The sequence below is a fragment of the Carassius gibelio genome, chromosome A13, assembly GCF_023724105.1.
Source record: "Carassius gibelio isolate Cgi1373 ecotype wild population from Czech Republic chromosome A13, carGib1.2-hapl.c, whole genome shotgun sequence".
Classification (NCBI taxonomy): domain Eukaryota; kingdom Metazoa; phylum Chordata; class Actinopteri; order Cypriniformes; family Cyprinidae; genus Carassius; species Carassius gibelio.
In genome coordinates, this window is record NC_068383.1 from 9,679,924 (window position 1) to 9,705,316 (window position 25,393).

The 25,393-nt window shown below is 36.5% G+C and overlaps 3 protein-coding genes across 3 annotated transcripts; 1 reads left to right on the forward strand and 2 right to left on the reverse strand.

Moving 5' to 3' along the window:
• Nucleotides 1-763: 763 nt before the first annotated feature.
• On the reverse strand, nucleotides 764-4,992 carry LOC128026092 (retinol dehydrogenase 11). Its single transcript, XM_052612820.1, has 7 exons — nucleotides 4,827-4,992; nucleotides 3,882-4,000; nucleotides 3,583-3,738; nucleotides 3,391-3,495; nucleotides 2,466-2,675; nucleotides 2,195-2,384; nucleotides 764-1,249 (listed from the first exon to the last, which is right to left on the reverse strand). The coding sequence occupies exons 1-7, from the start codon at nucleotides 4,901-4,903 to the stop codon at nucleotides 1,147-1,149; spliced, it is 960 nt and encodes a 319-aa protein (XP_052468780.1). The 5' UTR covers nucleotides 4,904-4,992; the 3' UTR covers nucleotides 764-1,146.
• Nucleotides 4,993-5,559: 567 nt separating this feature from the next.
• On the forward strand, nucleotides 5,560-12,953 carry LOC128026093 (vesicle transport through interaction with t-SNAREs homolog 1B-like). Its single transcript, XM_052612821.1, has 6 exons — nucleotides 5,560-5,854; nucleotides 6,192-6,250; nucleotides 9,322-9,513; nucleotides 11,646-11,819; nucleotides 11,953-12,014; nucleotides 12,119-12,953. The coding sequence occupies exons 1-6, from the start codon at nucleotides 5,758-5,760 to the stop codon at nucleotides 12,210-12,212; spliced, it is 678 nt and encodes a 225-aa protein (XP_052468781.1). The 5' UTR covers nucleotides 5,560-5,757; the 3' UTR covers nucleotides 12,213-12,953.
• A 963-nt stretch (nucleotides 12,954-13,916) lies between these two features.
• On the reverse strand, nucleotides 13,917-21,211 carry LOC128026091 (arginase-2, mitochondrial-like). The gene is made up of 8 exons (XM_052612819.1): nucleotides 20,763-21,211; nucleotides 20,600-20,672; nucleotides 17,255-17,429; nucleotides 16,674-16,833; nucleotides 16,371-16,465; nucleotides 16,032-16,136; nucleotides 14,979-15,115; nucleotides 13,917-14,887 (listed from the first exon to the last, which is right to left on the reverse strand). The coding sequence occupies exons 1-8, from the start codon at nucleotides 20,871-20,873 to the stop codon at nucleotides 14,700-14,702; spliced, it is 1,044 nt and encodes a 347-aa protein (XP_052468779.1). The 5' UTR covers nucleotides 20,874-21,211; the 3' UTR covers nucleotides 13,917-14,699.
• Between the last annotated feature and the right edge of the window lie 4,182 nt (nucleotides 21,212-25,393).

Genomic DNA, 25,393 nt, shown 5'->3' on the forward strand with positions numbered 1-25,393 from the left:
TTAAAATGTGTGAATGTTTATACATTTTATTGTGTAAAGTTAAACACAGTTTAAAAAGGGAGGTGGTTTCCCCTCTTTTTTTCAGGGATACATTAAAGGAATATCACCCAAAAAAATAAAATGTTCATTTATTCTCTCTCTCTCTCTCTCTCTCTCTCTCTCATATTATATATATATATATATATATATATATATATATATATATATATATATATATATATATATATATATATATATATATATATATATAATGTAAGTGATGACAGGATTCAAATTTGGGGGTGGACAATTCCTTTAAGGACCTATGTCTGTTTAAAGTGCCTATGCATTTACTAAAATCAACGAGACTGTTACAGTGATGTTACCAAATAAATGGATATACTTCTTTCTGTTCATTCAATTAAAGTCACAAACAAATATCTCCTGAAGAGTGATGTTAAAGTTATTACATTATAATTAAAAGTTATTAGAATATAATGATCTAAAATAAAAATACATATATACATTAGTATAGATTTGTTTGTGTGTGTGTGTATATATATATATATATATATATATATATATATATATATATATATATATATATATATATATATATATATATATATATATATATAAAACAATGAATATCTCTTTTTTTTGTTTTTTAAATCATTGTTTTAATAATGAACCTGCTCATCTATTTGTTATCTGTTAATATTATTTGCAACATATACTTTTGTATTTGTATATTTTAGCAAATAAAGAAATGAAAATACAAAAATTATGCTTTTTGTTTTTTTTACTGTATATATTTAAATATTCATTTGGTCATGAATGTACCACAGTAGATAAAAGCACATCTGTATAAAAGACTTCAATATGCAGCTTCATGTGACAATACTGAGATGGGATTTAAAGCAGCATTTCAAATACAAACAGAATAAAACAGTGCAAAACTGTAAATTTAAAATGCTTCACAGATTTGTTCTAGACAGAGCAAAAGAAACATGCTTGCTCGTCACAAGGGCATGATAGCAGGAAATTAGTAGATAACAAGGTGGGTTGTGCTACTGAAAGCATAGATTTGGGAAAGTGTCTTAAAATCAAATAAGACAAAAGTCAAATCACTGAAAATGAAAGGTGGAAAAAAGTCAAATGAATGTTTCAGTCCCACTCAATGCCTAATAATTCACAGCTTACATCCCACAGTTTCCGTGCCGTCTCCTCATTTCGTCCCTGAGGGGCCACAAAAGCAGGGGCACAATCACTGTGTGGGAGAGACAGAGAGAGAGGTTTAATAATATGGCAGTACCTTAGAAAAAATGTATGATAAAGGACAATATTTTTATTAAACAATCACTCTGCAACACCAAAAAAGATATTTTGAGAAATATCTCAGGCCCTGTTTACACTAGTGTGTTTTTATTTTAAAGTATTGTTTTAAACTGATTACGATCCTCGTCTACATTTGCGTTTTCACTGCATTTCAGAAACGTTCTCGGTCCACACTACACAACCGAAAAACGCATGTCACATGACCATTCATGCAGATACATCAATGAGCACGATGTTATTGTTTACACGGTCATCAAGGATACGCAGGGCAAATTTGGGAAGCCACGCCATCATTTTCAAAAGTCTCCATTTTGGTCTGTTTACACTGAAACCCAACCTCAGAGATTTCAAACTATAACAGTGTCTGTGCAGTGTTTTCGCCTCTGCTTTCGAGGGTTGAAAACGCCAAAGTGTAAACGACAAAGTAAAGGTTATGCTTTTTAAAACGAAAACACACTAATGTAAACATAGCCAAAGTGTTTTTTTATTTGGTCCAGACAATAGATGTCACTGGTAACCAAAGCTGTTTGGTAACTAAAATCCTTCACAGTATCTTCTGTTGCATTCCAAAGAAATAAATGACATGTGGGTAAAATGATGTGATGATGAGTAAATGATTATTTTTGGGTGAACTATACTTCAGTAATAATTTTATGGTGTTTTTGTTTCATTTTGGAGCTTGACTGCACCTGCCCCCATCTATTTTTTTAATATATAAAAACAAAGGCTAGGTTCTTTAAAAAAATTACCCTATTTTAGATTTTTACATTTGATTTATTTTTAGATTTGTAATTTTTTTTTTCGTTTCACAATATTCAATATTTATCGTCAGTAACGTTAATTTTAGTACTGTATCCCTTTTTAAAGTGTACCGTACCTGAAATGTTTGCCTGAGATTGACTGGAGCTCCTCGGCTACGGCGCAGTAAGCAGATGTCTGAGCTCCTTCCTTCGGGGTCTTCAGGAACACGGAGAAGATCGCAAACAGCAGCGACATCGCAGTAGAATGACGCACCAGTTCTGACCTCACCGTCCCCGGGTGCACAGAGTTCACGGTCACATTTGACCCTGATGAAATACAAGACATCGTTTGTAAGGCATGATATATTATTCTTTTTAGATTCTTGTTTGATGTACAGCTGTGCTCACCGTGGAGCCTGCGCGCTAGCTCGCGTGTGAAAAGCACGTTAGCCAGCTTGCTCTGGCAGTAGGCAAGGCCGCTGTTGTAGCTGCCCTGACTGTGCAGGTCGTGGAATCGAATCCAGCCAAAATTATGTGCCAGGGAAGAAACAACCACGATTCGTGATGGAGCGCTACGCTTCAGCAGACCAATGAGGAGGTATGTGAGCAGGAAGTGGCCTGAATGAAAAGAGGTGTAGAAGTGAATTTTCAAACTTGTTACTTTAGTATATTTATACACTAATTGAGCATTCATATTTTGAATTAAACTTTGTTACATTTTCCTTTTTAATATAAAAAAAAATACTTACAACAAGCTTTATTTTTTATTTCAGCTTTAGTTTCATTAATTAATCTTAAACTTATTTTATTTCAGTTAGTTGCCAAGGCAAGTTTTCTATCATCTAATAGTTACATTTTTAATTCAGCTTTATTTCAAATAACGAAAAATTTACATTTTGAATCGTTTTAATTAACAACACTGGAAATTTTGTATTATTTCTCCTGATATTTTAATAATACCATGCGACAATCTCCAAGTGTGCTCAAGTGTAATATAATTTTATCATCAATTTTGTCTCACAAACGTTTTAGTAACAACACTGCATTACATATTTTAGGTGAAGACATGAGTAAAAAGATAATGTGCAAAAGACATGTAAACTTTGTTTTTAATCATATCTCCTGAAAGCTCCTGTTTTTTTTTTATTTATAAAATGCATAAAATGTGCCAATTAACTGACATGTATTACTATAATGTGTCCTGACATCATTCCTGTCAGGAGTGCTGCCTGTGCTTTTTTTCTTTTTGATAGAAATAAAAGCACTACCTGATTGTGAAAAATCCAGTTTGCTAACATGTACTAATAGAAATACAAGTATTATTCAAACTCACCAAGGTGATTGACCCCAATATGCATCTCAAAGCCATCGGCCGTCTTCATATAAGGACACATCATGATACCGGCATTATTGATGAGTATGTGCAGGTGATCAACCTCTGAATGAAGAAACAAAAATCATTAAATGAAAACTTAAGGCTTTTGGGTCTTGGTTGTTGCATTGCATGGGATATCATAAGGCATACCTCGCAGGAATCTCTGAGCAAAGGCTCGGATGGAGCAGGTGTCGGCCAGGTCCAGTTCCCTCACCTCCACTTTAGCTCCACCTACTCTTGTGCGGATCTCTGTGGCCGCCTCCTCGCCCTTCTCTCGATCACGACAAGCCAGAATCACACGTGCACCTGTTAATGAACAGGACTGAAGTGTTACTGTTCATTTAAACTGAATTATTCAAATGGTGGAATTTAAAATGGTCAAATGATTTCGTTAGGCATTTCTAAAGAACATAAGGGATATAATAAAGGCATTAAAGAGTCTGACAGACCTCGAGAGGCCAAATCCAAAGCCGTTTCCTTCCCGATTCCTGAGTTTGCTCCAGTTATCAAGACAACTTTTCCATCTAACCGAGCTGTGGATCGACACACTCCTCCTGCTGCATATTTTCTACACAAACATTGAAATTCATGCAATAACAAATGCATCACAGAAAGGCTGAAAACAGGGTGAAATAATACTTTTTTTGCCTCTCTGATTGGTCAGTCCATGCAGTCAGGGTTCAAATTTCAGAATGAGCAGAAGTCTGTTCTGTCATTCCATGTTCTCTACAATATTATATATATATATATATATATATATATATATATATATATATATATATATATATATATATTTATTTATTTATTTTATTTTTTTTCAGAACAGGCAGTCCTAAAACAATGATTATATGAATACAGCCAACATGTTTAGCTGCCAAGAGATCCATCCCACGCAGAAAGCTTTCGCCAATCCACTAAAGCCAATGACGCAGCGCGGTAAAGCGGAGGGGCGGGGCGACTCCGCCCAGGCTGCCACTCTATTGGTCGGTTTCTAGAGCAGATCATGCCAAGTGGAGGCGGGTACAACATGGGACAACCTTTCATCACCAAAGTGGCGAGCGCATTTTACACCCGATAAATAAAATCGTTTTATCTGTTATTTAAAGGTCTTGTTAGGTTCGATTAATATATGTGACTATTTAACCGCATTTCAATGCAATACATACTGCACTGAGCTGTACGCTTCAGTGGCTGCAATGCTTTCTGCAATCCATAGACTGGGATTTATGTCTTAGTCTCTCACATCATGTTTTCATCCCTTCTGCACAATATGCTCGTTTTTATAAAGCGACAATGTATGCATTTCTTTATGTATGCATGGGGTCTTTTTTTAAATGAATAAGACTGAATAGCATTTTCAAATCTTTCCTTACAAAAACGATAGAATTTCTTACCTGATTTGATCAGAAAACAACCTTAAAATCAGCGCGACGACCCCTAAACCCGCCGCGAGAACCACGATGACATGCATCCTGAAACTGCCTGCTTCTCTCCTGCTGTCTGTCTCTGTCGGTGTGAATGTGTTATGTTCAGCCTCCCACTCACATCTACAGCTGTGATCGCAGGGAATGATGGGATTGTAGTTCTCATGTTCTGGCCAACACTCATTCTCGTTTAACATTTTTTTTTAATGATTATTTTATTTTTTTAATATTTATTATATTTATTATTTATTTACTTTATACATGTTCTGGTTTCTATGTGTGAGATAAAAAAAAACTAAAATCGTAAAAAAATAATATAAACATCCATCTTTTATGTATTTATTTACTATTTGGGTAAAGCCATTGAATAATCTTATTAAAAAGTCGCTTATTCAAGTTAACTACAAATATATGATCGCTTTTCCCTTCCCACATTCAGTTCCTAAACCTAAATATTTCCAAAACCAGTTTATTTTGGGTCTACTGGAAAATATAAACTACAGATCCCACAATGTATTTATGACGCAGGCTGTCCGTGTGTTTGCCTTGTTGAAGTGTCGCACACGTTTGTTTAAATTTTGCAATATGAGGCATGATAAAGTATAAATAATACACATAACTGTTATTATGTAACTGCGTTGTAGGTGTTTGGATTTTTTAATTAATGTCTTGGGTCTTTTTCCCCTGTTTTGTTTTCAGGAAAAAACAAAACCACCTATACCCACGAGGTCCTACAAGGACGCATCAGCTGCTGTCCCGAGGATCTTGTTATTGCTAGAAAAGCCGATTATTCTCACTATTTACAGACAACAACAAACGCTAAAAAAATATTTTATCACCGTGTCATTTATTTCGAGAAGTAACCTTCCTTTGCTTTAGTCTTATATAATATCGCTCCAATATGTCTTCTGAGGAGTTTGAAAAGCTGCATGAGCTGTATAGATCTCTGTATGACGAGGTGAAGTCCGTGCCTGAACGTGCTCAGAGCTGTCAGGGAGGTGAATAAACTCTTCTGATCTATAACACAATCAAAACAGCACGTGTGGACTCACAGAGTGTATTCAGAAAGTTGAGTTCACAGACTGGTGTGTTTTTAGGAGTTTGGGACAGAAACAAGGTTTTGGTCATTTTTAAGCATAAGTTTTTGCTTAAATTTGTTTCACACAAAATTTTTATTATGAGTATTAGTATTATTATTTCTTAAAAGACTACAAATTCAACATCATGAATCAATATTAGTTATCTCCGTGTAATCTGCATTTTATTATTATGGTATTAGTGATTTATAATTTCGTAAATTTTAACACATTAATGAGATTTTTGTTTGTTTTCCAGAGGAAAGGAAGAGGATTGTCAGAGACTTTGATGAGCGTGTTTCAGAGGCTGAAGAAGTGGTAAGTTTTTTGTTGGTCTGGATTGACACTGCTAGTTGAAAATTTGGAGACAATTTTAAAATAATGATTATTATTTACATTTCTATTATAATTTCTAAACTTGTGAAATATTATATAAATAATTGACTAGGAATTTCTATGTGACAGTGCAGTTTATGTTTATATACATACATACAGTTGTGCTCATAAGTTTAAATACCCATATATAAGAATATGCAAAATGTTAATATTTTTTACAAAATAAAAAGGTTCATGAAAATTGCATGTTATTTTTTATTAAGTATTTAGGGAAGTGGGGAGGTTTAAACTTTTGAACAATACGATGATGTGTACATTTTTCTTATTTTGATTAAAGATAATATTTTTTTTCATTTAGTATTGCACATTAGTACTATGTACTGATACTATGTAAATTTTTTCCCAGAAGACAAAATAAGGGCAATTTACTCTTATCATCCAATTCAAAAAGTTTACACCCCTCGGCTCTTAATGCATTGTGTCGCCTTCTTGAGCATCAGTAAATGTTTTGACCTTTTGTAATTGTTATGTATGAGTCCCCCAGTTGTCCTCAGTTTTAAAAGATGGTTCTCAAAATCATAGTCACTTTTGGAAAGGTTTCAGATTTGCAGAAGATGCTGGAAAACCAAAGAATGTCCAGGAGCTGAAGGATTTTTCTGAAGAACAGCTGGCACAAACAAAGGGACTCATGAACAACTATCACAAAACATAAAAACAGTCATGGATCATCCAGGAAATGACACGCAATATTAAGATTCAAGGGTATGTAAACTTTTGAACGGGATCATTTTTATAAATTCAGTTATTATTTTGTCCTGTGAAGTATATGTAAAAATCTGTTATATGAAACAGCTTATTCAAGACACTACTAAATAAAAAATAACATGCAATTTTCATGACCCCTCTTTTTTTGTTAAAATTATGAACATTTTGCATATTCTTCATGGTGTATGTAAACTTATGTGCACAACTGTATATATTCACTCCTCCTGCTGCATATTTTCTACACAAACATTGAAATTCATGCAATAACAAATGCATCACAGAAAGGCTGAAAACAGGGTGAAATAATACTTTTTTTGCCTCTCTGATTGGTCAGTCCATGCAGTCAGGGTTCAAATTTCAGAATGAGCAGAAGTCTGTTCTGTCATTCCATGTTCTCTACAATATTATATATATATATATATATATATATATATATATATATATATATATATATATATATATATATATATATATATATGTATCTTTAAGCAATAGTTAATGATGGGGTTAAAGTTTCATGACATTCTGATTTTTTAATATTTTGCATTGACAGAGTGCTGTTGTATAATTTTTTATTTTTATTTTAAATAATTAGATCCTTGACGGCATTTGCATTACTTTTGCAGGCGCTTTTATCTAATGTGCCATTCAAATGGAGAAACATAACAATCAATTTACCATGCCAAGTTTATTAGAAATCTAGATGAGGAAACAAAATTGCGATGGTCTCAGCAGATTGGGTGTAGGCTGGCAGCTCATTCAACCAAAGAGGAGCAGAGAGGGTGAAAGTTTTGGAGATTGGCACATTCATTCTCATGTCATGTTTGGGGATTTGCATTCAAAGTATTTGTGTTTGGATCAGTTTAGACACCAGGTGGCAGTAGTGCTTCTAGTTAGGACATTCAGTACAAACCAGAACCAAGTGTTTTAAATCCATTGGATTGTGTGTAGACAAGTTACTATTCTTGTTTTGTACTGCTGTTGTTATTGTAGAGGACATTAATATTATTTAAATGTGAAATGTAAGTACAGTGGATGCAACTATACAAAACAATTGCAAAGTACATTAGCTCATCTGTATCTAGGGTGACCACCTGCTAATAAGGCCAAGGGGGACAAGGGGTATGTTTATGAGGGACAATGTGGGACACTGCCTTGCACGGCGGTACCCCCACCCCATGGGCAGACTCACTGATAGTGGTTTACCTATTTCTAGCACATACCACCTTACATGGTATATTAATAATGCCCCCTAAACATGTGTAATTGCTGATGTATGCTCATGACAGAATTGACAGATTCACTTCCACTTACGATTTACTTTAGCTATTTAATTTTATTTATTTGTCATTACAATTTATTAACTTTCAATAAATTATAATATAAAATGATAGGATTAAAATGAATTGTAGTTGCTCAACACCACAGGAAGAGTTAAAAAAAAAAAGAGTCTAAACTCACAACTCCAGAGAAGGGGGAGAAAGGATGGTGAACTTGCATGTTAGTAAAGGCAGGTGCATGAAGAAAAAAAACAGTTTGAACAGGACACACCTTCTCTTTTTTAATTGATGATGGCGGTGCCTCACTTTCTCCGTTTTTCAAATTGGAAAGCATGCATCTAAAAGTTCCTTCCCAGTGTGTCTGGTATGCATGTGTTTGCGCTGTCATGACAACAACGAATGGGTGGGTGTGGTGGGTGTGGCAACAGTAGCGTACTGAACTGTCAAGTAATGTTCATTTGGCTGCCTGGGGCTCGAGGATATAGTGCAACCAACTTTTTTTGAGCAAGCACTGATCATGCGTGACACAGTCTCAATTTGTGGGACGCATGAATTGGGCTTCAAACGCTGTGCGCGCACGCGCTACGCGGGACAGGTGGTCACCCTATCTGTATCATTCTTTAACTACATGAACTATACCGTTTTGGGGCCTAGGGTACTAAAATGTACTATTGTTTCAAGAAAATCTTAAGCAGTTAAAATATTTTCATCATTGATCATAATAAGAAATGTTTTTTGAGCACCAAATCAGCATATTAGATTGATTTCTAAAGGATCATGTGACACTGAAGACTGGAGTAATGGCTGCTGAAAATATAGCTTTGTCATCAAAGGAATTAATAACAGTTTTGATATATGAGAAAACAGTGAACATAAGAGACTTCTTTCAAAAACATAAAAAAACGTACAGACCTCAGACGTCTGAAGGATAGTGTAAGTACACAGTAACATGAGAAACAAACGACTGACCTCATGAAATTGTCAATGAATGTGCAATGTCTCTCCTAGCTTCAGGGCATGGAACAGGAGCTGTTTGGTGCTCCATCATCCTTTCGGACCCCCATGTCAACAAAGATTCGACTGTACCGGCGAGATCTGGCCAAACTACAGAGAGAGATACGCCTCTCAGCAACACAAGGCTTTCCTAGTCACACTGGAGATGGCAGACAAGGGATCTATGCTGCTCAGAATGAACAGAGTGTGAGTAGAGTTTTAGCAGTCCTTCACTAAAAGGAGCAGTTCACATATTAAAGACAATTCTGTCATGAATCACACACATTTGGATGCATTTGAAAAGGTTAGGGTTGGAAGGTGATGGGTTTCTGTTTTCTGTCTAACACAAAAGGTTTTATGGTTGTAGAAGGTCATATATAGAGGAAGTAAATGATGACAGTTTTCTGTTTTGGTTGTACTGACCCTTTAAAGACAGCAGAGAACACATTTAAATAATGGTGAACTCATGCTACTCTGGATAGACACATTTTACCATCTCTGATTTGGATTTACACAGAAAACGTGTTGCTTTGTACTTAAGAGCGGCTGTTGTTTTTGATTCCAAGCTCAAGCTAAACTTACTTTTCCTTGGTTATACACACGACTTGCTCAATTACACAGTGGTGATTTCTAGAAAAGTGATTTCTACATCTTACCAGTTGGATCTAGTTCTCACCCAGCTAGAACTGGCTACAAACTAACTCCACTTGCACCACCTCAAATGAGTATTCCTACAGGAAGTATGTAGATGTGTTGACCTCTTGAGATCATGACACACCTTTCTTGTGTTTAATGACACACAAAGTTGTCTGCATTCCACAAGTTATGTGATTCACAGTAAATCACAGTAACCGCCTGCTCACCTCAGGCTACAGGTAATGCTGTTATGTTGTGAATAAATCTGCTGGTCCCCTGAATGTGTTAATAACGTACCAAGCTCTGTTTAATAACAGACTGCCATAACTTGAACACTATATGGTTCTCATTCTTCTTGGTAGCTAGATTTTTGCTTTTTATCCAAAGTTGACGTCATTGTTATGTAATTCTTTAAAAAATAAAACTGGTTCCTTAGAATGTATAACAGATCCACCCTGTTGTCCTTGAACACATAAAACATCACTCTACAAACAAGATGCCTGTTGCACTGCAATGGAACGATGTTTTTCTGTTGCATATGCAGAATGTTGCCTTGAGCAAGGTTATGCTTTATGTCCCAAGAGTCCTGTTTCTAAACTCTTTGAAACCGAAGTAGTGAAGTTCATCAGAAAGACCTGAAAAGAATGGTCCATTTTTAATGGACTTTACAGATTTATGAGTGTCAGTGACCGGTAAAAGAGCAATAGTCAGCAAAAGTTACTGCTCGCTTTTTCTTCAGTTTCGATACAAATGTTTCCCATTCTGTTTTCGTCATCTTTCTTCAGTTAGACATTCTAGACAAGACAAGTTTTGAATCACACTAATCAGCACTGAGATGACAGCATTACATAATTGAAGTCCAAGACAAAAAAAGGATTTGAAAATCAAACAAAAATACAAAGACTCAACCCATGATGCATTGTGAATAAAGTTAATGAACCAAGAACAAGGATACATTATAAAACTATTATTATTATATTATATAATATTTACTTACACAGTATAAATATATTATTATTATTTAAAATGTCTATATATCAGTGTATATATCTATAATTATCTTTATATATTTATCTATATCTGTATGTACATACACATATTTGTAAATAGATTATGCAAAAGAAAAAAAAAATAGACATGCAAACACATGGCCACATATAAAATTATACTATTTAGTCAACTGTAATCTATCAATAAATCTATCAATATATTTTATGGTAAGTCTTATCTTAAAATCTGTACTTCAACTGCTTCAAAACTATTGGAATAACTATTTCAAGACTAAGTCCAAAAATATTTAAGGGCAAGGTTGATGTCTGCCCTACTAGTGCAATTTTTAGAATTCTCAGTCAGTTAGATAAATAAATAGAATTTCTTATTTCTATGAAAGTCTGCCAAACCTCTAGTTGTTTCTCAATGGCTTGTGGATACTGTGTATTTTCTGAAGCTGGAAAATATAATATGTTCCCGGTAGTGCAGCTCTGGTTCTTTCCATGATACATGCCAACGCTTCATTACATAGTTTCAATCTCTTGCCTGCTGACTACATTTTTTGACTGTCACTTTCCATTCAATGAACAAAAAACTAAAAGTTGTGCTCTGTTATTATGAGTGAATACGGTTTACACTGGAATTATAACAGAGTATGCTGCAGGTCTTAATTCAACTATTCCTAATTCCTGAATTATTGTTTGTTTGTGCAGACTCATCTGCAGTCTCAGCGAGCTTTGCTTATCCAGGGGACAGAGTCTCTTAATAATGCGTCAAAGAGTATCGAGCGCAGTCACCGGATTGCAGCAGAGACGGACCAGATTGGCACAGACATCATCGAGGAGCTTGGAGAACAGCGAGACCAACTGGACCGCACCAGAGACAGAGTAAGAGAGCGATATCTAGACAATCGCCATTGTTGTTGTTGTTGAACAAGCAGATAGTAAACTGTCTACAGCAAATTTACTTCTCTTTCTCCACTCTTACACCCTCATTTCCCTTCTCTTACTCCATCATCAGCTGGTTCACACTGGCGAGAACCTGAGCCGCAGCAGGAAAATCCTGCGTGCAATGTCCAGGCGGTGAGACTTACACTCTTATGAAACATTTGACATCACTAAAATTATTTCCAAATCTCTTTCTGAGAATATACTGAGTCAAACCTCTTCCTTTCCTGTTATTACAGACTTATTACGAACAAACTGCTACTATCAGTCATTATCATCATGGAATTGGCCATTTTGGCAGGGGTGGTCTACTTGAAGTTCTTCCGCAAGTAGGCAATGAGACACACAAGACCGTATTAGACTTCACCTTTCCCTCTTCTTATTTCTGATGTTCACGGGTGTCTGGCCCGAAGACAATGTGCTGGGTGGTTTAGTGACTGCGAGTGTCACATGGACATGTATGGGCAGTTATTTTAAGCACTAAACTGTATTAGCTTAAGTACTGCTCTCAAGGTGAAAAGAAGATGGTGAGTATGGTACATTAAGACTGCTGGAGGATCAGGACCTGTTCAAAGATGGCGTGACGGTGTTACTCCCTCCTTAGCTGTCTTGAACAAGATGTCAAATCTAGTGGATTTATGGATGTACAGTGGAAACAGAAGGATCCATTGAAAGGAGTGACAAATAATATATGCAACCTGTCTGGATTTTTACATACATCAGTCATTTTAAAGTCATGGATCACTCAAAAATTATAATTCTGTCATAATTTACTCACCCTCGTGCCATTCCAAACCTTTCATTGTTTGTACAGGGAAAGTCAAACAACACTGGTCCCGACTCCACACTGACTTTCATTGTTTGGACAAAAATGTATTCTTCAAAATATCTTCTTTTCTCAGAGGTTTGGAATAATGTAAGGGGGAATACATTATGACCGTTTTTTTCTGAGTGAACTGTCCCTTTAACTAATAATGAACTTTTAACAAGATGACAGAATCACATTGTGTATTACACTTTTTTGAGACGAGTGTTATTGTGGCATTAAAGGTAACAGCTCTTGGGTGTTTTCCTTTAGCTTTTCCTGCAATCACTCAAAACAGAGCTGAGTGTACTCCAAGCCAAGAGACAGACAACTATAAACATGCACGTCACTCGCTTCACAAGCCCTGGTTGGCAGAGAAATGGGTGTGTTTAGCCTGTCAGATATGGGGGTAGAGACATTACTGTAAACATGCTTGAGAATAAAGTGACACGAACACCTGCTAGAGTGGGAATACCAGCGTCCAGGGACATCAGGTCACCTTGACATACTGACTTTTTGCCAGCTGATGGTATTTCTAGTCATGTTAGGCCAAAACAGCAGAAGTATCAGTGGAGACCAGTCAAGTGTTTGTGATGGACAATTTTACAATGGGCCTAGAATACATATAGGGACACCCCTTATGAAAGGTGTATGACCAACAGGTCATTGGGGGGCAGTTGTTCTGTAATCTTATCGCATTTCATATACATATATATATATATATGACAGGTATATATTAGGCTACCTCTTAAGCATTTCAGGAGTAAAAGAAAAAAAAATGGTACCATAAAATAATACCCAAACCAGCTGTCAATATCAAACAAGTATATTTAAAGTGTTCTTTTATTATTTTAAATCACTGTTTGTAAACTACATTGGCACAAAGATGAACCAGTCAAAAGTAGTTATTTGTGAGCAAATGTAAAATTTCTTAAGTCAATCCTATTTTTTGGAGAGAATGCAATTGCTTTGACACACCCCCTCCATGTCATATTTTATTCTGTTGTGCCTTTAGAAGCTCTGTAGAGCACTAGTAATCAAGATTTTCTAATCTGAAAAAGTGTGTATCTGGAAATTGTGATCCAGTCCATTTGACTTTGAAAAATAAGAAAAAATGGATTACCTGATACTAGATAGTAAAACATTAGGATTACCAAATCCAGATCACTATTTTTGAACAACTGACCCTAGATGCTTCAAAATATCTAATCAAAGACAAGTCATAGTCTGTCTCCAGTACATTAGTTTTTTGCAACAAAACATTTTTACTGAAACAGAAATGCAGCAAATCAAACTTTCCCCAAGATGATACTTGTACTGGTGGTAAATTCAGATCTGAAGGGTGTATAAAATGCATTAATACATTATTTTTCAAAGGTTTATTTAAATAGAAATGAAAATGACTGAAATAACTTACTTCATGTGCGCTAGTTTAAAAAACGATCACTCAATTTCAATTTTAGGATTGAATTAGCCATTAAAAGCAGTCCTACTATACAAAAAACAAAACAAACAAACAAACAAACATAAAAATACAATAAAAACCTGTTCTGGTCCAAAAGTGCAAACATGTTTCAAATGAAAGAAAAATCGATCAGTCCACCAGAGTCACTTTAGCCTGCAAAAATATGCACATTTGTTTTTAGATCACTTTTTCCTGCAGCAAGTCCCAGAGCATGATCAGGGTTTCCCACTAATCCCATGACAGCTGACAAATATTATAAATATTTATTTTTCTGCTAGAATAACCCTCAAACATAGAGAATCAGATCTCTGACCTTTTTAAGCCAAAACAAATTTAGTAGTAGGTATAATAAAAATGAATCTCATCCATGTATTAATGGTAGCACTTCAACAAGGTGACAATTGTTTTTTTTTTTTTACCAAGACTAGAGTAACCTTTAAATTAAATCTTTAGTCTGGTGCTCAGTCTCTGCAAACCCTTCTGTGTCGTTCTTTTAGACTTTGGAATGCAAAGTGGTTGGTTTTCAAAGTCCTCGTGAATATCTGGTGCTCTAAAGCCGCAGTTCAGTGTCCTCTTTTGGTTCTGGAATCTTCGGGAAGGCGATGTGTGCTCCTTCACGTGTCTGACCGAGAGCAGATGCGATGACATCAACGGCTAGGCTAGTTGTGGCCTCCAGAGCCTCAGGTGTGGCACCTAGTGTGGGGTTCACTTCTACTACGTCCATCACAGAGAGTAAACCTGTGTAGTCCAAAATGAAAAATTTTAGCGTCAAAGTTTTGGGATTTATCTGATTTCAAAGACATCGGTTATATGAATGGTAGATCTGTACCTGTGTTATGGATCTCCTCAGTTACGTAGATGCCCTCTCTATAGGTCAATCCTCCATTAACAGGAGTTCCAGTGGCAGGAGCCAGGGACGGGTCAAAAGCATCGATGTCAAAGCTAAGATGTATCGGCCTTTGTTTCCTGATGTAACAAATAACAGTGACAAATTACATTGACAAAGTGCTACAAATTATTAAAAGGTGACATTAAACAAGCAAGTCAGGTTAAATAAGGCTGCTTGTAAGCTTGTATTCCTCCAGAAAAATACTCTGCCCCCATTTTCAAAGTTCACAAAGTCATTTAAACTGAATTTCTCAAGACCAATGTTTGAAGGGGACAGCTATAATAGTACTTGTAAGGATATGTATGCACAGAGGAAAGCCTTAGTACTATTAGTGCATCAGGGAGACAGTGTAACTACAGTGTTGCGAAGTCCGTGGTTTTCCTGTCGAATTGGGATACTCTATCACTGTTGCAGCAGGTTGTTTTTCTTGTTCCTGGGTTGAATCGACCCCAATACATATTTTAGCCCCTGGAACACGATTTTTACAGGGGGACCCCCTTGAAACGCGGTTAGTTTTGATTAACTGATTTTTAGCTAGTTTTGATTAACGGGTTTTGTAATTTGAAAATCTGGCAATCCTTTCCGTCAAGCAGGTAACATTATTATTGCTAATAATTATTATTATTCATCATCTGATGTTTAAGTGAATAAAATAGCCTTGATAGAGTTCCACAACTATTGCCTTTGTTCTCTCTCACTGGACTGTTTGTAGGTGATGTAAAAGAGGAAAGCAGGCATTTGGACCAAAGTACTGTGAGGCAAGGGAGGGGGAGACTCAAAATGTTTCTTATATACTCAAAGTATAAAACATTATCATTTATAATACATAGTGTGGTTTTTAATCATATTTTGATGGGGGACAGCCCTCAGATGCCGCCACACCGGGATTTCCACCTATGCACAGGAGGACTACATGAAGAACAAGCAGCAACATGCAATTTGCACCACTAACGTGTTAAATAAATGTGTATGTTTTTCACAATATCACTATACCTTGCCAAGAGGTGATCCAAAGTGACCTCCATTACCCTCTGAATGCCCATTCTGTCAATATCCCTCATGGAGAAATATTGGATTCCCAGGGTCTTCAGGATTATACTGAGAAAGAGAGCAATATGATCATAATGGGAAGTAAAATAAAAGTAGTGATGCTCTTTATATGTGCAGTACACACACACTGTACAGAATGTATTATAGTGGATTCACCATTGAACTAATCAGAAACATTTTATTTTGTGCCCTCTTGGCGGTTACAGATAATGTTAGTTATATTAATAGCCTATGGATTGCAACAGGTGCCAAACCCTGGATGACAGAACATAGTGTGCTTACTGCTCGCCTGGATCCACATCTCTGAGGCCGATGTAGACCAGATCTCTGGCAGACAGGAAAGGCTTCATCCAGGAAAATCCAGGAACTTGTGGCATCTGCAGGTAAGAAAGCAGAAGATAATAGCTTTAGATGTTCTAAAGAACAAAGCTTAGAGTTTTCTGGAGACAAGTTACTTGTAAGCGGAAAAGTCACGTACAAGTGTTACCTCCTTTGAGATAAAGTAATTAAAGCCATGTCAATGATTAGATGATATCAACATTTATTTTAACTTCTGATGTAATTTTGTGCATGAATGCTAATCACCTTGTTCTGCAGGTCCTTAAGTAGGAATGCCACAGACTGGCCGTGGAGGTTTCCAGAGGGTGAAGTCAGAGGAGTGTTGATATCTGCGTGAGCGTCCACCCAAATCAGACACAGATCAGGGCACTGCTGAGCGTGACCCTCCACTGAACCAATCGCTAAGCTGCAGGGAAGAAAGTATTACAAATGTTCATATTTGAGGATTTTAGCCTTTAACTGAACAAATTCAACACAGTCTGAGACTACACTGAATTGTTTAATTTGTCAAACCAGTTTTGATTAGAACATTTTTGGTTAAACTAACTGGAAATACAAACAGCTTCTTGAGTCTAAAAGACAAACCTTGACCTTTCAGAAACAAAGTGATAAAACTGATCTCAGTTTAGCCAGAGCACCACGACATTAATTTCTGCTTGTGCCAAAAAGACAAAAATGGAAAATCTAGTGGAATAAGTACCTAATTATTAACACTTGACATTTTCCATGATAAACACTCATAACTATATACCAGGATAAAAGTTTGTATTTTTAGCCCAAGATTTGACATAAAAAAGAAAAGACTCTAGATTTTAAAAAAAGTGTACCTATGGTCTCCCCCCAACATGATGCAGGTGTGTCCCGCCCCCACTGCACCACTCATAGCTCCTGACAGCAGCTGATTGGCACGTCCAACTGTGCGTGGGAACGGCACGTGCATAAAGTGCTCATCTTTTTCCAGATGCTTGAAGGTCAGGTCTCCAAAATCATGCACAGCGTAGTCTACAAGAAGACAAGACATATAAATTAACTAATGGCATCCAAGGTTTTCTTAACATGGCCATTACAATAAACGTCGGTGTTAAGTTTCCACACTTTTAGCCTACTCTTGACAATGCACATGCTTTTTTCTAAGCTTCTTTGATTTATAAGTCACAGTTCTGTCATTCAATCCCAGCATGAATCTGACCAAGCCATGTAGTGTCATATAGAAATGTAGGCAGAAACTCCCATAGGTGAACTAGAGGTGAACATTGTGGCCCAGTTAAAAGTTTAAATACGTATATTTAAAATACTGGATTTAAAAAAAAGCTAACTATGAGGGAATTAAGGAGTTTGCCATGATTGAAGCATGAGGGACAGTCTTCATAAACTAAGACAGAGGTAAGGGTTACATTTGTATTGACTCAACTGCATTTGTAGACTTCAGGTTCTTTTGTAGTTCTTGCTGAACACATTTTTGGATTTTTAGATTGAGCATGGTTAAATTAAAGCTCTCTTGTCTTTAAATGTAACACCTTTCCATAAACAAGACATTTACAACGAACAGTTGGTGAAGAGAGTGAGACTATATTTGTTGCATTGGATAAGGTAAGCTCTGATATAGTTTAGTCAAGAATGCTTGCCATATATGGTGCTATGGTTTATTTTCACAACTCCAAACACATGATACCATGCGTTTGTTAAAGTGATGCAACAAATCTGCATTGTATCATTAGATTCTACTGCAAATATGTTGATGTTAAAATTAAGGCTGGACAATAATTAAATATGGTGATATAATTTTAAACATTTCCGATATTTCAATATACATTCTCAGTGTTTCCCATACACTGATTTGTGGCAGTTTGCCACAATTTCAACATGGACCACCACAAACAGACGGTCCAAAAGGCTTTGACAGTTTGACTTTGTAAAATAAACAAAAGCACTGCACGTTTCAAAAACAAAGCACAGCACGGGTGTTTAATATGAATGTATTTTTAAAGGGAACCGACTGTCTTCAAAAAAAGTTTATGTGGAATTTTCATTTTTATTTCATATAGAATTCATGAGCGGAGCTCTGCTTTGTTTACAGCGTTACCAGGGAAACCGCTGTTTCTGCCGCGCCAAAAGCACCTCCTACTGGCAGAGAATTAATTAGCATTTTCAATCAGCCCGTCTCCAGCATAGCACTGTTTTTGTTGTTGCTCTCGGTTTTTTTTTTTTTTTTTAACAGCATTTCTGAGCACTTATATATAACGTATACAACAGCACCCCCACTTTCAGCGATCCTACGGGAAATCATACACAGCCAGCTAAGGTCAAACGGGGTCTCCGAAGCTGTGTCATTGTCTTTTGTTCATAACGGCCGATGGAAAAGATCTCAGGCTTAATATAGCAGGAAGCATCACATTACATGGAGAACATGGAGTTACGTAAGCGGCCCAGCACTCTGCACGTTGTTTGTGATTAACAGCTGACTGACTGACTGAAGGCGAGACTGACGAAGCGACTTGCACATTCTGACAAGCAACTCTGGAATGTCATGACTCAAGCATCTGACGTTAAAGACCAATTACGCCTTCTTTCCTGTTATTGTTATTATTATTATTATGATCAAAGACAGCAGTAAGCCGTTACACGTGTCAAAAGTAATATTCTGGTTCTAAGTCGATACTAAAATTAAAAGGATGTAACTATATCACTCTCTACAGTACCTGCAGTACTGACTGGCTCGCGCCTGGCGTGCTTTATTACAGTCTATGGCATGGACATACACTTCAAAATTAAGTGAAAATGCTCGTCTTTGTCGTCTATCAATGTAAACACGGTAAGTTATTTAAATAACAATAATAACAATAAAATTATTCAGGGAAAACTAATCATTTTTTGAATATTTTTCCCCCCACATACATGACTTTCAATTGACGAATGTTTAGACCTGTTTCTTGTATTTTGTTTAACTGCTCTTAAGTGCTTGCCTTTAACATTTAAAAATAGCATACGTTTTACCTTTATCGAAAATGTGTCAAATATTGTTAAATTTCAATAGTATTGCTGACGTGACTACTGTCAGTGGAAGTTTTTCCTCTTCATCTCATTCTTTCCAGAGATAAAAAATAAATAATGCATGACACATTCATTGATTATTTAGTTCATAAGGAATAATTAATTATGGAAACGTGTAATTAAAAACCACGAATGTCCTCCAGTAATTTGAAGCTACTTTTGTTACAGTACTGGCGGGAACTGCGTTCACATTAACAGGCAGCGGTTATAAAATAACATCCGACTGTATCACGCTCCGCCGAAAAACTTTTTTTTTTTTACACGAGTCTGAGTCAACTCATCTGAAACCTTATCCTCACTACAACCCCAGTAGCACAATCATCAATAAAGCCATTCAATTTAGGACCCTCTTTCTAATCTCTTTGTGATTCGTCTACGGCTCTGCGTTCTCTTTCTGGGTAATTCTAGAACTTTTGTTTCACTTTCCATTGCTGTGCCTCGGTGATAAATCGCCTTTGTTAAGGGTCACTCACAGACCCAGGGCTGGGAAACGATTAAAAACTTTATACACTTTATTTAAACATTGAAAGCCGCGTTTTTACCTGAGAAAAGCAACAACAATGGAAATCAGCGCGGTGCAAATGCAAAGACGAATGGACCGGCATCCTGAATTAAACGTTGCCTTGAATAGATGCGTTTGCTAAATTACATGCAAGTTTCCTACTGTGCCATCCCTTCTAAAGTCTATTGTGAATGATAATACCCTATTGTTATGTGCTGTCGTCTCATAGCATCTCTGAATGTGTGGAGGAGCTGTGACACGCACATACTGTAAATCTATTGTCAATGTAAATGGATTCAAGTTTAGCTCGTTGGCTGATGTAACAGCTAATCCAGCCCTCTCTTTCCGTTCCTTCACGGTGAGCCCGCCACCAACTTTAAAGACATAATTAACCCAAGATTTTCACGTTCAGCTAAAATTTAATATTTACCTTCTTGTTTCAAATCTGCATGCCTTTTTTACAAAATTATTTGATTCTCAAATTGACAACCTCGCTCAGTCATCATACCATCAACGTTACATAGAAGTCTTTTGAGTCTTAAAAAATTATAAAACAATCTACCTCTATATATCTAGGTAGCGATATTATACATAGATAATACTAAATGATGTAATTTACCCAGATTTGAAAGTCTCTCCACCAAACCCGCATCCCGGATAGCCTTGGGTCCATGCTCTACCCCTCTCCTTTTCTGAGTGAAAATCGTAAAAATACAGTCATATCACAATGTTATACAGTTTATGTGAGTTATAACTAAATAAATCTATATTTCTTAACTTACCTGTCCTTTGGAAAAGGGAGCTCCCAAAATGGCAACAGAATGAGATCGGTTCTGCTGGCAGGAACTCAACGTGCATCTCAATAATCTGGACAGTGGTCCTCTCAAGGCCATGCTGACACAAGAGTTAGGAAATAAAATACAAAAACGCTGCGAAAGGTTGTCTCAAACGATTAGTCTGTCGCCCGATGTGGCTTTTTACTCTTCTGGCTCAGGACTGGCTGTTGAATCTCAAAGAACAGCCACGACGTTTTTCTTTAAGTCTTCCACTTAATTCATATTCATGAGTTCGTCAAAAGCGGAAGGTGAAGCTCAAGCTACACACCTTGGGAGAAATCTCAAGACTGCCCCCCAAAATCTAACAATCCTCCAGTATCCAATTGTTTGTTACAGTTATACAGCTTCGTTATATAGATCCGCTCAGTGCGGCGTGGACCACGTTTTTCTATTCATAGAGCTGGCTGGCAACCTGCGTCATAATCGATGACACACCTTCCTCCCAGCCAATCAAAAGCTCCGCTAAGCATGGGTTTGTTTCGATGAGCGTGGCTTTGGGCGAATGAGTGGCTTGATACAGTAGATGGGGTGCCTTTTTTTTGGTGTTGGAAATTTCCATCACTGCACTGTCGACTGAATATTTTTTTTGGCTTGCCTAATGTCTCGTCAACAAATTCCCATCTTATAGATGTAGTGGATCAAAACAGATCCAGTTAACATCATCTCCATGACTGATTGTTTATCTTCAATAGAAATGTCTTGAAACACCAGACAACTTTGGCCTAATTCCAGTGTTTATGTCCACTACGAGCAAATACACAGAAGTTGACTCATATGCATAACTACATATTCATAATTCATTGAGATTTATTAATTGATCAGTTTAGTTTATCTAATCACTGATCCGTAAAAAGGACATTATAGAGATTGGTCAGTAAATGGAGTCCATATTCCCTGCACTGTGGCTCCACCTGGTGTTAGATTTTTTTTTTTTAAGAGTTTATTTTTTATTGTATTTTTTTTTTTTTTACAGTTTATAAACACGTATAGACACATCTATATATTTTGTTGCTATCATTCATATGGCAGAGTTACATGGCCAAATGTTGCATTTAATGTCATGTTGAATTTGAGTTTATGTTAGATTGGTAATGCATTATTTGGGCGATATTGCAAAAAGAAAGTCAGCTGGACGTTTGGTGGTGCTGTAGCATTGATGTGATGTTGTGTGCCGTATTTCAAAGCATTTCCGGGATATTTTCTCGTTGGGTGGAAGGTTTTCTTTTCTATGCACAAAAAGTGTCTTCGTCTAGGGGGCGCATGTGGGCTCAAAAAGCAGAAATTTCAATTCAATCTATAGACTGTGATTCATCATTCACTCACACTCAAAACTCGGGGTGTTTTTGTCTTATTTAACACATTATTAAACTAAAAACGGTATTAAAATAAGCTAATTCATTTATATCTGATATAGAAAAAAAAACATCCGCCTCATCCAAAAAAAAAATAAAAAAAATAAATTAAAATAAAAGTGAGTGGTCCGTCCTGATTTGCGCTTATAAAAGTATAGGGTACCACTTGACAAGGCCGGTCACGTGTTGCTTCAGCAGCGTTATTGACATTATTTTAAACACGAACAATCACACTTACAACTTTTAGTAACTGATAAAGCGAAACTTCTCATTGAACTCGAAGAAGCATGAAGATTATAATTGTATACCTTCACCCATACTAGGTCACAAAGCCATTCTTGTCGCTGACGATATTTTTGGCGATTTTCTATGGATGCTATTTATTATCATAGGAGAGCAATCAGCGCATGACCAAACCAAAAGAGTAACATTCATTATTTTACTGATCGTGAAGTTATATATCCATTCCTGTGGCGGATAGGATAGGAGAAGGTGTTATTTTCAGCCACGTTGATACTACAACCGAATTGGGTGTGTCTTAAATATACAGAGGAAAATATTTTAGTTCCCAGCCGGCCTACTAGTTCAGTAAGGGTATAGTGAAGTGTATATTTATTGTGGATGCAGTGGTTTTTGATTCGTATGATTCATATATTATGCCCTGAGTGAAATCACAGTTAAGGTGACTTTGTTTGGCCAAACGCTCTTTGAAACAGATATAAACCTCTTTGACAGAACGGTGTGTCAGCAGACATGTCTTTCCCTCCTCATCTGAACCAGATAGCCCAGTTGCCCCCTTGCATTTCCCCTTCACAGTTTACTGGGTTTCCCAGTCCCACCATTGTTCCTACAGGTAACATTATATCATGAAGATAAGAGATATGTATATTAATACATATTGACATTAGAAGTTTATAATCTTTTTTTAATTGTTATTTCTATTTTTTCTATAGCAAATCCAATAATTCCAGTCCCAATGGGAATGATGCCTCCCTCTCCCGCAGTATGTAAAGAAACAGCTGAAATGTTAGTTTTGGTTTCCTTGGTTTGTTTTGAAAATTAACCCTGTTACAAGGTTGAGAAACATTTTCTAGAATATTTCCTAGAGAATCTGGTTTTACAATGTGCCATATATGTAATGGCTGTAGCTATATGCAATACACAGATCCTAGATGTAGAGATAATTCAGTATCTTATGGTGCTGTACCCCTGATCATTTTAAATAATACGCATGCCTGTGCTTTTTGTAGCACCCAGATGTAACATTTCAAATTCAGATGCATGGAACTGTCAGTCCGGTTGTGTTTATTATGCTGTACTCTACAGTTTGTTCTTGAAACATAATGCAGGGTTTGGTACAAACTTTAATGCCAGTAGTTCATAAACTGTCTAAGGACTCCTTTGGCACCCGTAACAAGGAATCAGAGGAAGGTACAGGTAACAGCACAGGTCCAACCACCACAGTGTTTCTGGGAAACATTTCAGGAAAAGTCTCTGAGATGTAGGTGTGGCAGATGTTGGCGGTAAGTGTTGGGAATTTATTTAACAACTTTTGTCTGCACAGTATTATTAAATCTCTTCATAGATTTAGTACTCTCCAGAATAAAAATTATGTCATCTTTTACTCACTCTTATGTCATAGAGCACATCAAAAATGGCAAACAGAGGTTCAGCCTTACTTGCGTGACACATGAGAGCTAATGAGGTTTTTGAAGATTGACGTCAAAAATATCCTAATTTTTGTTACAAAGATTTATGAAAGTCATGTGAGTTTGGAAGAACATGAGGGTTAATGATGGCAGAATTTAAAGTTCCTTTTAAGTTGATTAACGCATATATTATTTTATATAATTATATATAAAAATATAAAGCATTATAGGATGTCCCAAAAATAGAAAAGATATTTCTGAAGCCTCTAAGAATGGCAGCAGATGGGGAGGACCAGTTCAGGCTAGATTTAACACACAAAAAGTGCATGAACAAACTGTAAACCTCCCTCTAAAGCTAATCTGTTCATTAAACCCCACCATTATGGTAGAGGTCATATGGTGACTAAATCAAGATGATTCTCAGAGCTTTGGGAAAAGTTGCTGGAATAGAGGATGTAAGTATGAGCTTCCTTTTCAATTCTTCATATCTTGGGCGCCTCTCTCTGGAGGATGCACAAAGGTGCAACTGGCTCTGGGTCTCAGAAATGTGGCACTGAGGATGTAGCACACTTTAATGTACTGACTTCAGGAGACCAACTGTACAAAAAAAAAAAAAGTTCAGCGGATGTTGCTCAATAAGCCATATTTTTGGAAGGTGGGCAGAGCTCAGTGAACCTTTGTGAGTCCTCTGTGTACTGAGAAATGCAGCACTGAATAATGACTGCAGTATTTTTCACTGCAGTCTGAGGGGGGCGCTCTTTCACAACACGCTCAAAGCTGAAGATTCCTCAGGTAAGAAGTCATATTTCTTTTATGGCCCATTCTCTCTTTCTGTCTGTTTCAATCTGTTGTTTTGTTCTTTTTCTCTGTTGTTACATTACATCTGATAGAATAATATATCACAAATGAATAGAATTTGCCCTTTTTCTGTGTATTTGAGACATATTATGAGGAATCAAATTGTCCTTGATCTGTTGAGATACAAGCTAATTGAATGATGGAAACAGACTTATTTAAAAGGTATATAATACTTTAACAATGAAAAGACAGATTATTGAGACTTATTTGAATTAAGAACTATATTAAACCTGACGGCAAACCCATAACTTAAAAGGACAGAAGTAAAAATACAGAAGTCAGTGACAAGATAGAAAACGGGCATGGATGGCAAAAGAGGCTATTTCAAATTATAAATGGGGAAAAAAATATTAAGGGTATTATCTATGACTACCCCATCCAACTCCCCCACCCCGACCTTAAAATAAGAGATAATTATAAAATATAAGCTACTGTCTCAACCAGTTGTCGTTGTTTATTGAGAGGTAACTTCACCAAAACTTTGTATATTAAACGTTTGGCTCATTAAAATTCAGCGATTGGAAAGTCAGTCTCACACAATCCCACTTTTTTTGTGTGCATCATTTGATTTTCCTCCTCATTTCTCTCGGTTTCTTCTTTGCATTTCCTCTCTTTTGTCAGGGTTCACCATTTAGAGCAGAGAGTTGCTGTCCTCATCTGTCATTCTGTAGAGATGGGAGTATCTTTTTGTATTGCCCGTATCTATTTGAAGCTCTTT